General features: G+C 41.3%; 1 protein-coding gene across 5 annotated transcripts in view; it reads left to right on the forward strand.

Annotated features, from left to right (window-relative positions):
* The window catches only part of kctd3 (potassium channel tetramerization domain containing 3), a 139,477-nt gene that overhangs the window by 84,908 nt on the left and 40,840 nt on the right, over nucleotides 1-13,729 (forward strand). For all 5 annotated transcript variants that reach the window (XM_048536176.2, XM_048536174.2, XM_048536177.2 and 2 more), the window contains 4 exons: nucleotides 130-188; nucleotides 3,396-3,476; nucleotides 8,379-8,528; nucleotides 9,714-9,804. In XM_048536176.2, coding sequence (XP_048392133.1) covers nucleotides 130-188; nucleotides 3,396-3,476; nucleotides 8,379-8,528; nucleotides 9,714-9,804 — 381 coding nt within the window. The remainder of the gene's footprint in view (nucleotides 1-129; nucleotides 189-3,395; nucleotides 3,477-8,378; nucleotides 8,529-9,713; nucleotides 9,805-13,729) is intronic.

Raw genomic sequence — 13,729 nt, forward strand, 5'->3', positions numbered from 1 at the left:
CTGAATGATTGAACATCTGCAGCTGTCAGAAATAGTGAATTCCGAATTTGATGTCTTTCAATTTTGACTTAATTTTTTTTTAAGAGGTGCTGATTAAAAATTATTGCCTCTGTTTTCCTTATCTTGCAGGGGAGTAAACATCAATGTTCTGAGACATGAAGCAGAATTTTATGGGATTACTCCTTTAGGTAGGATTTACTATCATTCTGCTGTTCTAGGATGTAGGATTTTTTTTCAACTGAAACTGAGCATTCTGTTCTTTCTATTGATCTAACCCTGAGCTTTGAATTATGATTATTACCTAAACTACTACTAACAGGGAAGCAGAACATTATTTTAGGGCTAAGCCCTTAGTAACATATACAATTTGTTTATTTTTTGATGCCTATCACTGGGCGTAACTGCATTCATCTCTTTTTAGTCTTCTACGGGCCCTTGCAGTGCACCAGCTTACAATTTTGAGTTTGGTTAATTTATAGCAAGTATATATAATTTTTTTGTGAATCCATTTCTGTTTCATTTGTGCCTGGTCCACTGGAATGGAGGAGCCTAAACAGGAGTAATTAATAAACACAATGCATTCCTCTGAAATGGCCTTGCAAACCATTTGGATCAAGGGTCTTTTTGTCTTTTGTTCTTCCTTTGATTCAGTCATAAAATCACATCATGGCGATATAAATCATGGAAACAGACCCTTTGGCCCAACTCATCCATGCTGACCAGATATCCCAAATTAATCTAGCCCCATTTGCCAGCATTTGGCCCACACCCCTCTAAACCCTTGCTATCCATATAGCTGTCCAGATGCCTTTTAAATGTTGTAATTGTGCCATCCTCCCCCATTTCCCCTGGCAGCTCATTCCATATAGGAACCACCCTCTGCATGAAAAAGTTGTCACATAGATCCTTTTTAAATTTTTCCCTTTTCGCTTTAAACCTATGCTGTCTAGTCTCAGACTCCCCACACCAGGGAAAAGACATCGGCTGTTCACCCTCTTTTCTGCCTCTCGTGGTTTTATGAACCTCTGTAAGGTCACCCCTCAGCCTCCAATGCTCCAGGAAAAATAGCCCCAGCCTGTTCAGTCTCTTCCTGTAGCACAAACCCTCCAACTCTGGCAGCATCCTTTGTAAATATTTTCTGAGCCCTTTCAAGTTTCACAACATCCTTTCTACAGCAGGGAGACCGGAATTGCATGCAGCATTCCGAAAGTGACCTAACCAAAGTCCTGAACAGCTGCAACATGACCTCCCAACTCCTATAACACCACCTTCACTATCCTACCTATCTGTGACTCCATTTTCGAGGAACTGTGCACTCGTTATCCAAGGTCTCTTTGTTCAGCAGCAGTCCCCAGGACTTTCCCGTTAAGGATACAAGTCCTACCCTGATTAGCCTTTCCAGAATGCAGCACCTCACACTTACCTAAGTTAAACTCCATCTGCCACTCCTCAACCCATTGGCTCATTTGATCAACATCCCATTGTACTCTGAGATAACCTTCTCCACTGTCCACTACGCCTCCCCTGTCTTTCTTCATTTTACTCATTCTTAACTCTTACCTCTGACTTAACTGCAGGACATTCTTCTTCCTTGCTAAATTTCTGTATGTATTAGTTCTCTATTTTGTGCCGAACATTTCATTTTGCCTTCAGTTGTTTTCAACTTGCTTTAAAACCCAAGATTGTTCAAGCTTGGATTCTTATATCCTACTCCAATTTCTAGAGATGCAGTTCTAACAGCCTTACATACTGAATACAAGAAAAGCCTGTCAGCCAATGAGTCTAATTCCTTGTGCACTTCTAGTTTTCAATCTCTTTAAGTGCTCCTGTGTTTCTTCTAAAGTCTAGTGTAATGTTTTACACGTTTTATGTGTTAGCAATCAGCTCCTCAATCTCATACTTTTCTTTTCTATGACCTCAAATCTACACAATTTTCAAACTTACTTTCCTTTGTCCCATTCTTTTTCCTGCAATCTATGATAATGTCATTAAATCAACTTCCTGATTTTGCTTGAATTGCCCTTTTCAATACTGTGGATACCCTATAGTATACAGTTCTGAAGTTCCTTGGGATAAGTGTCTTTGGCCCAACCATCTTTTGCTTCATCAATGGCTTTCTGCTCATTCATGAGGTCAGAAGTAGGGATGTTTGCTGATTGTGAAATGTTCAGCACCAGTTTCAACTTCCTTGATATGCTGTATTTGGAAATGAACTGCTTCAAAACCTGGACAGTATCCAGGTTTAGGTTGACAAGTGACAATAACATTCATGCTACCCAAATGCCAGGCAGTTACCACCTCAACTAAAGAGAATCTAAATGTTGCCCTTTGACGTTCAAGGGTAACTCACATCAGATGCTGTAATCTTCCTTCTTGCCTGGATGACAGTATGTCCAACAACGCCTGAAGAAGCTGCACACCTCGAAGGACAATGCAGCCACTTTATTGTCATTGTATCCACAAACATTCATTCTCTCCACCTCTGACCCTAAGTAGCAGCAGTGCATATCATCTACAAGATCCACTGTAGAAACACACCAAGAGTTCTTAGTGCTTTCCAAACCCCCAACCACTTCCATCTAGAAGGACAAGGGCAGCAGGTACACGGGAACACCACCCTCTGCAAGTTCTCCTGCAAGCCACTCATCATCCTGACTTGGGAATATGTTGCTGTTCCTTGATTGCAGAGCCACCATCCTGGAACTCCTTCCCATTGTAGTTTATCCGCACAAAATAAACTGCAGCATTCAAGGAAATTGCTCACAGCCACCATCCCACAGTTAGCCATGGTGGGGCAATAAATGCTGGCCCAGCCAGTGAAGCTTGCATGTCATGTTCCGGTATGATTTGATCCATAACTTAATTTCTTAATTTTAAATGTTATAATTTTTTTTAACATAAAATATCATTTCCATGTTTCTATAACCTTGCTACTAACGCTTGCATATAAACTGTTCTAGCATAGATCAAAATGATATGGCGCACGTCATCCGTATAATTAAGTCCATTCATAAAGCTTCCCTTGAACAGAATACATTCCTGTTCCAAATGTACATTTTTTTTCTTAAATGTTTTAATCGTCTTGAGCTTTTTGGTTTGAAATTGATTTTCTGGTAGAAAGGGCTTGAGAGTTCACTATAAACAAAGATTAAGGTTTGCTCAGAATAAATTTTTTTTTACTTCCTTTGATTTTTCTTTTTAAAAATGTGCGATTGAGACATTGTTTTATTTTGAGCCATCCTCATTATCACTTACCAATCTAGTTTGTTTTAAATGAAAAAGAAATCAGTTTGTTAAAGGGTAGCTGTGTATTACATAATTTAATTGAAAGCGATTGTCTGAAAAGGTAAATAGATGTAATTATGTACTTTATGCATAAATTTTTCTGTACTTAGTTCGTCGCCTATTGCTGTGTGAAGAACTTGAAAGATCATCATGTGGCAGTGTCCTCTTCCATGGTTATTTGCCACCTCCAGGTACATTCTTATTTCAGGCCAGAACTGAATTTTCCCAGAAGTGTGATCGTGGCTGTGCTGATACAAATTATTTTCGTACTGCATCAACTTTTCCTTTCTGTCATAATAAATAATGGACCATTACTTCATAAATATGCAGGCTACTAATGTTCATTGCTTTTTCATGTTTATTTATACTTTGTTTGGATCTCGTGGGAAGAGTGAAAGACAGTCATGTTACCATTGTCCTTACTATTTTAAATCTTTATTTTGTCCCTTAGCATATCTCCTGCCTCTGCGACTGAAAATAAATTCATATTTCAGTCAGACTGAAAGATTAAAATGGGACCTGAAGTGTGATACAAACTCTACCACTTTGCATTAGTGTTTGACGTTTGACCACTAAAGCTTCTTCATGCAGGTTTCAAAAATTGACAAAGCTAAATTTCTGGGCTATATTTTAATTTGGCAAAGCCTTAATGTCTAAATTCTCATCCTTGTTTAAATCCTGCGATGGCCTTATCTCTCCCTATTTCTAGCCTTCTCCAAGCCTTTCAAACTTTTGAAATCTCTGAGCTCCTCCAGTGTTAGTACCTAGCATATCCTTGATTGAAATGTCTCTGCTGCCTAAAAATTAAGCCACCTAGCCCTTTCTAAAGCCCTCTGCCTCTCAATCTCTTCCTCCTTTTAAAATACTTCTTAATAACTATCTATTTGACCAATCTGTTTTGATTGTTCCTCTCATGATGTCAAATTTTAATGTGGGAATAATCTTGCAAAAACATCTTGGTTATGTTAAAGAGATAATGGGAACTGCAGATGCTGGAGAATTCCAAGATAACAAAATGTGAGGCTGGATGAACACAGCAGGCCAAGCAGATCCTGAGATGCTGCTTGGCCTGCTGTGTTCATCCAGCCTCACATTTTATTATCTTGGTTATGTTAAAGCCCCTGTGTAAGTGCAAGCTGCTATTGTAGAAGCACAGGGATGTTTCCTGCAATCAGTAGTCTGAGATTAGAATTGGATCAAGTTGAAATTACGAAGGAATAATTTGTACCCAGACTTCATACTTGATTTGAACTCTACCCATTCAAGTTAGAAATTAACAGGTAGATTGTGACAAGATAAGGAACATCACCAGAAGTATTGCTCCTGGTTACATTCATTGTTCACTAATAAGGTTTCAGGATTTTTGAGCTCTCTATTAGCTGCTATTTTACCTTTTGTGATTAAAATGTAATGTTTTGATTCTGGACTCAGCAGTTGAGAATTGAAATGATTGGCCTCAAACAATCAATGACATTGGAGAATCCTTTGTCAGTCTCTTGTGTGACAAAATCAATGATAGAACTTGCATCATATGGTTGTACCTGTAGATGGCAGTGTGATAGAGGATTTCAGTGTTAATATCATGTAAGATTAACTGCTAAAACAAGAAATCCATACGCAGTTACATGCTCTGACCACTGTGTGTCACTGTGGAGTAATTTTAAAGTTTTTAACAATAACACTAACCAGCATTCTTGCTTTCTGTCTTACTTGCCCATACGGCCTCCGTCTTTCTACAGTTTCAGCTAGTCTTGTTTTACATTGGCAGCCATGGTATGGGAATGTATGATAGATGGTAAGTTCAAGGAGCTGTATAGTTTTTGGAGAAGTATGCTTGTCTGTCCCACTGATAATCCTGCTTACCATTTTACATTAGAAACAAAGAAACCTACAGCACAGGAACAGGCTCTTCGGCCCTCCAAGCCTACGCTGATCAAGATCCACTGTCTAACCTGTCATCTATTTTCTAACAATCTGTGTCCATTTGCTCCCTCCCCACCCATGTACCTGTCCAAGTATATCTTAAAAGACGCTAACGTGTCTGCGTCTACCACCTCCGCTGGCAACGCGTTCCAGGCGCCCACCACCCTCTGTGTAAAGAACTTTCCACGCATATCTCCCTTAAACTTTCTTCCTCTCACTTTGAGCTCATGACCCCTAGTAATTGAGTCCTCCACTCTGGGGAAAAGCTTTAGAAGCATTAGAATCTTTGCACCGGAGGTAGGAGATCAAGTGATGTGTAACTCTAATAAATAAATAAATAATACCCTTTATCATCATGCGCTGACACTGCACACACCGCTACTGAAGGAGGGTCATTGGAGCCGAAACATTAACTCTGATTTCTCTCCATCAATGCTACCAGCCGTGCTGAGATTTTCCAGTGATTTCTGTTTTTGTTTTGAAAATGACCCATCTCCAGGACCTGATCAGGTATATCCTAGAACTCTGTTGCAAGTGATTGCTGGGCCCCTTGTTGAGATATTTGTATCATTGATAGCCACAGGTGAGGTGCCAGAAACCTGGAGGTTGCCTGTTTAAGAAAAGTGGTAGGCAAAGCCCGGCGACTACAGAACGGTGAGCCTGACATCAGTGATGGGCATATTGTTGGAGGGAGTCCTAAAAGACAGGATTTACATGCATTTGGAAAGGAAAGGACTGATAGGGATAGTCAACATGGCTTTGTGTGTGTGCAATTGTGTCTCACTAACTTGATTGAGTTTTATTTTAAAAAGTAACAAAGAAGATTGAGGAGGGTGGTGTAGTGGAGGTGATCTGTATGGACTACAGTAAAGCATTTGACAAGGTTCCTCATGGTAGATTGGTTAGCAAGGCTAGATCACGTGGAATACAGAGAGAGCTAGCTATTTGCATACAAAACTGGCTTGAAGAAAGAAGATAGAGAGGGTGGTGGTGGAGGGTTGCTTTTCATACTAGAGTCCTGTGACTAGTGGTCTGCCACAAGGATCATTGCTGGGTGCACTGCTTTTCATCATTTCTGTGAATGATTTAGATGTGAAGGTAAGAGGTATGGTTTTACAAGTTTGCAGATGACACCAAAATTGGAGGTGTAGTGGATAGCGAAGAAGGTTACCTTGGAGTTCAACAGGATCTTGATCAGATGGACCAATTTGCCAAGGACTAGCAGATGGAGTTTAATTTAGATAAATGTGAGGTGCTGTATTTGGTAAGGCAAATCAGGGCAGGACTTATACCCTTAATGGGAAGGTCCTGGGGAATGTAGCTGAACAAGCAGACCTTCTAGAGTGAGTTCGTGGTTCCTTGAAAATAGGGTCACAGGTAGATAGGATGGTGTAGAAGGCATCCGTTGTGATTACCCTTATTGGTCATTGCGTTGAGTATAGGTTTTGGGAGATCATGTTACAGCTGTACAGGACATTTGTTAGGCCACTTCTGGAATACTGCATGCAGTTCTGGGCTCCCTGCTTTAGGAAGGATGTTGTGAAACTTGAAAGGGCTCAGAAAAGATTTACAAGGATGTTGCCAGAATTGGAGGTTTTGAGCTGTAGCGAGAGGCTCAATAGGCTGGTGCTATTTTCCCTAGAGCATCAAAAGTTGAGGGGTGACCTTACTGATGTTTACAAAATCATGAGGGGCATGGATAGGGTGAACAGCCAGGGTCTTTTCCCTGGGGTGGGGGAGTCCACAACATGAAGGCATAAGTTTAACGTGAGAGGGGAAAGATTTAAAAGGGACCTAAGTGGCAACATTTTCATGCAGAGGGTGTTTTTTATTTTGATGCATGTATAGAATGTGCTGCCAGAGGATGCAATTATGGTTAGGAAGTGTTTAGAGGGATATGGGCCAAATGCTGCCAAATGGGACTGCATTAATTTAGGATAAATGGTCAGCATGGACCAGTTGGACTGAAGGGTCTGTTTCCCTGCTGAACCTGTCTATAATTCGATGACTGTAGTTCTGAAAATGTTTCCCCCCTCCTCCATCCTTCAGTGTTCTCAATCTCCCTCTTTCACTTCCAAGAGTGGTCAACTCTCTCTCTTAACTCCCACAATTCTGAACCCATTCCTCAGTCCAGTAGTGCTCAACCTCCCTCTTTCACCCTGATATTATTGACTTCCCTTGCACCTCAAATGCTCTCACTTCTCTAACACTGAAGAAGCATGATTTGCAAAGGGAGATCTTTGCATTTTAAGTTGGGGAAGAAACTTAAAACACTAAGTGAGGTGGGGGCTCTACGGCCATGTGTAAGGTATACGATGACGTAATCTGGGTGCCTCAAATGCATGTATATATCCCAAATGACAAGTAATCCCCTTCCTGCCTTTTATTACGTGGGCCAGTAAATATAGCCTGCCCACTCACTTGCACTGGCTATATTATTTTTAGGTGGGCAACTTATTATTTAAGTCAATAGGCTTCTTAACAAGCCTGAAGATCCCTTAAATTGTTTAGTTGTGTGTAGTGGGTGGGCTTCATATTGAGGCTGACAAACTGCACCTATTCAAACAAATTTGGAGGTACTGGGCCTGTTTTACATACCACCACCACCACTACCTCCCGGGAGTCAGAACGCAAAATTTGCCCTTCCATTCTTCAAACAGATGTACAAGAGCGCATTTACTCCATTAAAATGTTACAAAGTTCAAACTTATCACACAAAATATGCTACCTCCAAGTATCAGAAAAATTGGGAACTAGGAATATTGTCAGTTGTTCAGGTGATTCCAAATACACAATACTAGACAGAACGGAAGGTGCTTGGAAAGTGATACTGACTATGACTATTCTTTTGATGGGGGCCAAAAAACAAGACTAGTGAAGAATCTAGACAAAACTAACTTAAATTTGTATGTGGCTAGAAAACAGAAATGCTGGAAATCACAGCAGATCAGACAGCATTTGAGGACGGAGAGCAAGCTAATGTTTTGAGTGTAGATAACTCCTTATCAGAGCTCAGTACAGATTCTAGGACCTGCAGTAATTTGCTCCATTATTGTATGTGGCAACCCTGAGTGCTTTCTCTAGAATATTTTCTACTATTAATATTAGGAGAATGTTTTCAAATTTCACCTTTTTAGACATTTACAGATTGATGTGTTTAATTCTACTAGCTATTCCCAGTAGGAAAGGAAGCATTGGAGGGCCCGGACCCCCTCAGGACACTAAAGCTGGACAGAGCATAGCGGAAGGTACAAGCCGTACAAATACAGCTCCTTCTGTGTCAGCTGGAGTCATCTCAACAGAAGGGTCTGCCAGATTAGGTGAGAAACCTGTTGTCTTTTCCTTCTAAAACACACATACAAATGCTCGTCCCTTAACTTGGCTAAATGCATATACTTGCACCACTTATTCATATGCTTTTCAATCATAAGGTCCAATTCAAAGAAATGAAACATGTTTGATCAGAATTTGCTTAAAATAAGTTTTTTAAAAAAAATCATATTTCATATTATTAAACATCCTGTTCCTTTAATCATACTGAACATGCTCCTTTACAAAAAGAGTAATTTTAACTATATGTTTGAAAGTAAAATGTCAGTGCATCACCACAATGCCATTATGGCAAAACCTCCTTGCAATGACTGGGTGGCCGGAAACCTGCTGCCCATGATTCTGTGAGATGCATTGTCAGTGTTGAGGCTTTTTGTTGCTGGCATGTGCTGCGCTGAGAAAATTGTTGCATAGTACCACATTATAAAAATTTATTGATGTGGTTATTGAACAGTGCATGATTGTTGTAGGTGGAATTGGGATGTCATGGAGTTTTGGTCATTAGATGACTACTATTACGAATTGATTAACATGCACTCGTGAGGCTCATCTCTGCAGAGCTACAGGATTACAAATCTGTCCTGTCGATCCGTCAGTCTTGCACAAGAGTATGGAAGTCTTTTCATGTTGGGGGAATTCTCTTTTGTACTTAACAGGCTTTGAAGTTGTCTATACCCAAGAGAGAAGCTGGAAAACATCCAGGTGATTGTCATTCTCTGGGCAAGCATAACATTTAATCGCTAACAGTCTCTGGATTCATGAGCATTGTTCTTGTTTTGAAAACAATTAAGGAGTAAAATTTGAACACTGCTGAAGTAGCATCAAATGAGAAGTGTGAAGTATGGTTTGGCATATGAATATTACATGCTGTTCCTCAGAGAATGCCATATTTGTCCTGATTCACTAGGTGATCAATTCTGAATTGAGGAATAGAAATGGAGAACATGATGTTTTGATTGTGAAGGCCTGCTCTGTCTTGCTGTCAGCTATCCGTTTTCATCTATGGGCTAAATGGTTCAAAAGAGATTAATGCACGTTTCAGACAGTGATTTCATTCCAGGCAGTTTTTAACCACAATGGTATTGTAATGATGCTTATAATTTTGTGAAATGTATGTCCCATTTTGAAAGAAATAAATTTGTAATTTTGTCTTTTGCATATTGTTTCGTTGCCAGGCACAGTGGTGGATCCCCGAAAAGTTCTGATAGTAGCTGGTCATCACAACTGGATTGTTGTAGCTTATGCACACTTCGTGGTTTGTTACAGGTACCAGAGAACCATTGCAATTCATTATGTTATCCTGTAAATAGGAGTCAAAAGTCAACTTGTTAAAATACAGAAGAATTTTGCTGCTTACACGACAGCCTGGTAAACTGCCTTCTTGAGAGTTCCAAGTGCAACGTGAGTAGAAAACGCTGTTGACTCTCCTGATGAGAACTCCAATGTTGTCTCGAATTCCTGCATGGCTTTTAAAAGTGCCACCAAAGACCTCTGTATAATATGAGGCTCCAACATGAAGCAGGACATTGAGGCCTTGAGCAGATCCACTAGGGTGCTGCCTCTTATTTTGCTTTGATTGTTTTTGTTGATCTTCTCATAGATCATAGATCATAGAAAAGTACAGCACAGTACAGGCCCTTCGGCCCACAATGTTGTGCCGTGGAATAATCCAAATCCAAAGATAAAATAACCTAACTTACATTCCCCTCAATTCACTGCTGTCCATGTGCATGTCCAGCAGTCGCTTAAATGTCACTAATGACTCTGCTTCCACAACTACCACTGGTAAACTATTCCATGCACACTCAACTCTCTGGGTGAAGAACCTCCCTCTGACGTCTCCTCTACACCTTCCTCCCAACACCTTAAAACTATGACCCCTCGTGGCAGTCAATCCTGCCCTGGGGAAAAGTCTCTGGCTCTATCTATGCCTACATTACCTTGTACACCTTGATCAGGTCATCTCTCTTCCTCCTCCTCTCCAGAGAGAAAAGTGCGAGCTCAGTCAACCTCTCCTCGTAAGACAAGCCCTCCAGTCCAGGCAGCATCCTGGTAAACCTCCTTTGCACCCTGTCCAAAGCCTCCACATCTTTCCTATAATAGGGCGACCAGAACTGGACACAATATTACAAGTGTGGTCTCACCAGGGCTTTGTAGAGCTGCAGCATAACCTCGTGGCTCTTAAACTCGATCCCCCTGTTAATGAAAGCCAAAACACCATATGCTTTCTTAACAACCTTATCCACCTGGGTGGCAACTTTGAGGGAGCTATGCACTTGAACACCAAGATCCCACTGTTCCTCCACACTGCCGAGAATCCTGCCTTTAATCCTATATTCAGCATTTAAGTTCGACCTTCCAAAATGCATCACTTTGCATTTATCCAGGTTGAACTCCATCTGCCATTTCTCAGCCCAGCTCTGCATTCTGTCAATGTCTCGCTGAAGCCTGTAATAGCCCTCGATACTATCAACGGCACCTCCGACCTTTGTGTCATCAGCAAACATACTAACCCCCCGCTCAACCTCCTCACCCAAGTCATTTATAAAAACTACAAAGAGCAGAGGCCCAAGAACAGAGCCCTGCGGGACGCCACTCAGCACTGACCTCCAGGCAGAATACTGACCATCTACAACCACTCTCTGCCTCCTGTCAGTCAACCAGTTCTGAATCCAGAGAGCCAAGTCACCCTGTATCCCATACCTCCTGACTTTATGAATGAGCCTGCCGTGGGGAACCTTATCAATGCCTTGCTGAAGTCCATGTGCACCACATCCACTGCTCGACCCTCGTCAACCTGTCTCGTGACTTCCTCAAAGAACGCAACAAGATTTGTAAGGCATGACCTGCCCCTCACAAAGCCATGCTGACTCCCTTTAATCACACTATGCTTTTCCAAATAGTCATAAATCCTATCCCTCAGAATTCTTTCCAAAACCTTGCTGACCACGTTCTCATGGAGTATTTTGGGCTATTTAGTATGTTAAAGGTATTATGTGACTAGCAAGTTGTGTGTGCATAAGGTGTACAAATGCATAGAAAAACTTGAAAAGTTGAGTTATTTCCATTAAAATTAGCAGATTGTGGTGATATTATAGGATTTTAAATGGCTTATTGTGATATTTTTGGATTTAAAAAGGGCAGCACGATGGCTCAGTGGTTCGCACTGCTGCCTCACAGCGCCAGGGACTCAGGTTCGATTCTAGCCTCGGGTGATTGTCTGTGTGGAGTTTGCACATTCTCCCCATCTCTGCATGGGTTTCCTCCAGATGATCCGGTTTCCTCCCTCAGTCCAAAGATGTGCAGTGTAGGTGGATTGGCAGTGCTAAATTACTTGTAGTACCCAGGGATGTTAAGGTTAGCTGGGTTAAAACTGAGGACAAGGCAAGATACTTGATCCACAGTTGAGGTTAAATTTGTACCCAGAATTAACAGTAAGTACAGAACTCGCATATTTTGTTATCGTGAGCATCGTTGTTCTTTCAACCCTTGCATCATTGTGATTCAGCTAAGAAACCAGCTTCCGGAAATGTCAGCAGATGTCACCACCAGCTCATTTTTATTCTTGACTAATGATGACGTTCCATTCTTATGTATTCTTCACCTGTTCAGTTTTCAATCCTTTTCAACAAGAAACAATCCACCGCTCTGAGGAAGGGTGACCAGACCTGAAACACTGACTCTTCTTTTTTTCTTTCACAGATGCTGCCAGACCTGCAGAGCTTTTTCCAGCAACTTTTGTTTTTGTTTCTGACTTACAGCATCTGCAGTTCTTTTAGGTATTTTTTAATAGAATAATATTTCAGCTTGATGACCTTTCATCAATTTGGAAAGTTAACTCTGTTTTAAGTTGGTGTGCTATCTGACACACTGAGTATTCTCAACCATTTTATTTAAGTCGAAGAAGCAATCTATACTCATAGAATCCCCACAGTATGGAAGGAGGCCATTCGGCTCATGAGAATCCACATTGACCCTGCAAAGGGTATCTCATCCAGCCCCACTCCCCTACCTATCCTTGTAACCCTACATTTACCATGTCTAGTCTATCTAGCTTGCACTTCCTTAGACACAATGGACAAATTAGCATGGCCAGTCCACTGACCTGCACAATTTTGGACTGAGAAGAAACTGGACCAGACCCATGCAGTGCTAACCACTGAGCCACCTTTCCTCCCCTAACAGACTGTCGCTTGGGAAGTCTTGTGTTCAATTGTTTTCTTTAGTCTTTTGGTATTTAAAAACATTCACTTGTGTTTTAATTCCTGCCAATTTGAATTTCAAGTGACTTTTCTTTCCCTCCCAGTATAAAAAGGATTAAAGCGTATAATCTAAGACAGACAGCAGTAACATGTGGTCCATACAATTCTACATCAAATAGCATTTTTTTTTGAGGACCGGTGGTTCCATAAATGAAATAAATCTCATGCAACACCTGGGGAAAATCGAGCCAAGCGTTGATAATAGGATCAGGATCAAAATAATATTGTAGGAAACCAGACATGCTGTAAATTATGCTCTTTCCTACAGTCGTTTTTAAATCTTCTACCTATATCTTTTGACAATTCACTGGCAACTCTACCATGTGTAAGTGATGAATTTAAGAATTCTGCAGGGAGTGATATTTCTTTTTGTGACTTTGTTTTTGAAGGTTAAAATATGTGTAGAGAAATACAAGTTCTGTTTCACCAACAGTGCAGGAGGAAAATCAGGCACAATTATTGAATTTTTATCAGAGATAATGGGAACTGCAGATGCTGGAGAATTCCAAGATGATAAAATGTGAGGCTGGATGAACACAGCAGGCCAAGCAGCATCTCAGGAGCACAAAAGCTGACGTTTCGGGCCTAGACCCTTCATCAGAGAGGGGGATGGGGAGAAGGAAGTGGAATAAATAGGGAGAGAGGGGGAGGTGGACCGAAGATGGAGAGAAAAGAAGATAGGTGGAGAGAGTATAGGTGGGGAGGTAGGGAGGGGATAGGTCAGTCCGGGGAAGACGGACAGGTCAAGGAGGTGGGATGAGATTAGTAGGTAGATGGGGGTGTGGCTTGAGGTGGGAGGAAGGGATGGGTGAGAGGAAGAACCGGTTAGGGAGGCAGAGACAGGTTGGACTGGTTTTGGGATGCAGTGGGTGGGGGGGAAGAGCTGGGCTGGTTGTGTGGTGCAGTGGGGGAAGGGGACGAACGGGGCT

Source organism: Stegostoma tigrinum, chromosome 9 (assembly GCF_030684315.1).
Source record: "Stegostoma tigrinum isolate sSteTig4 chromosome 9, sSteTig4.hap1, whole genome shotgun sequence".
Lineage (NCBI taxonomy): Eukaryota > Metazoa > Chordata > Chondrichthyes > Orectolobiformes > Stegostomatidae > Stegostoma > Stegostoma tigrinum.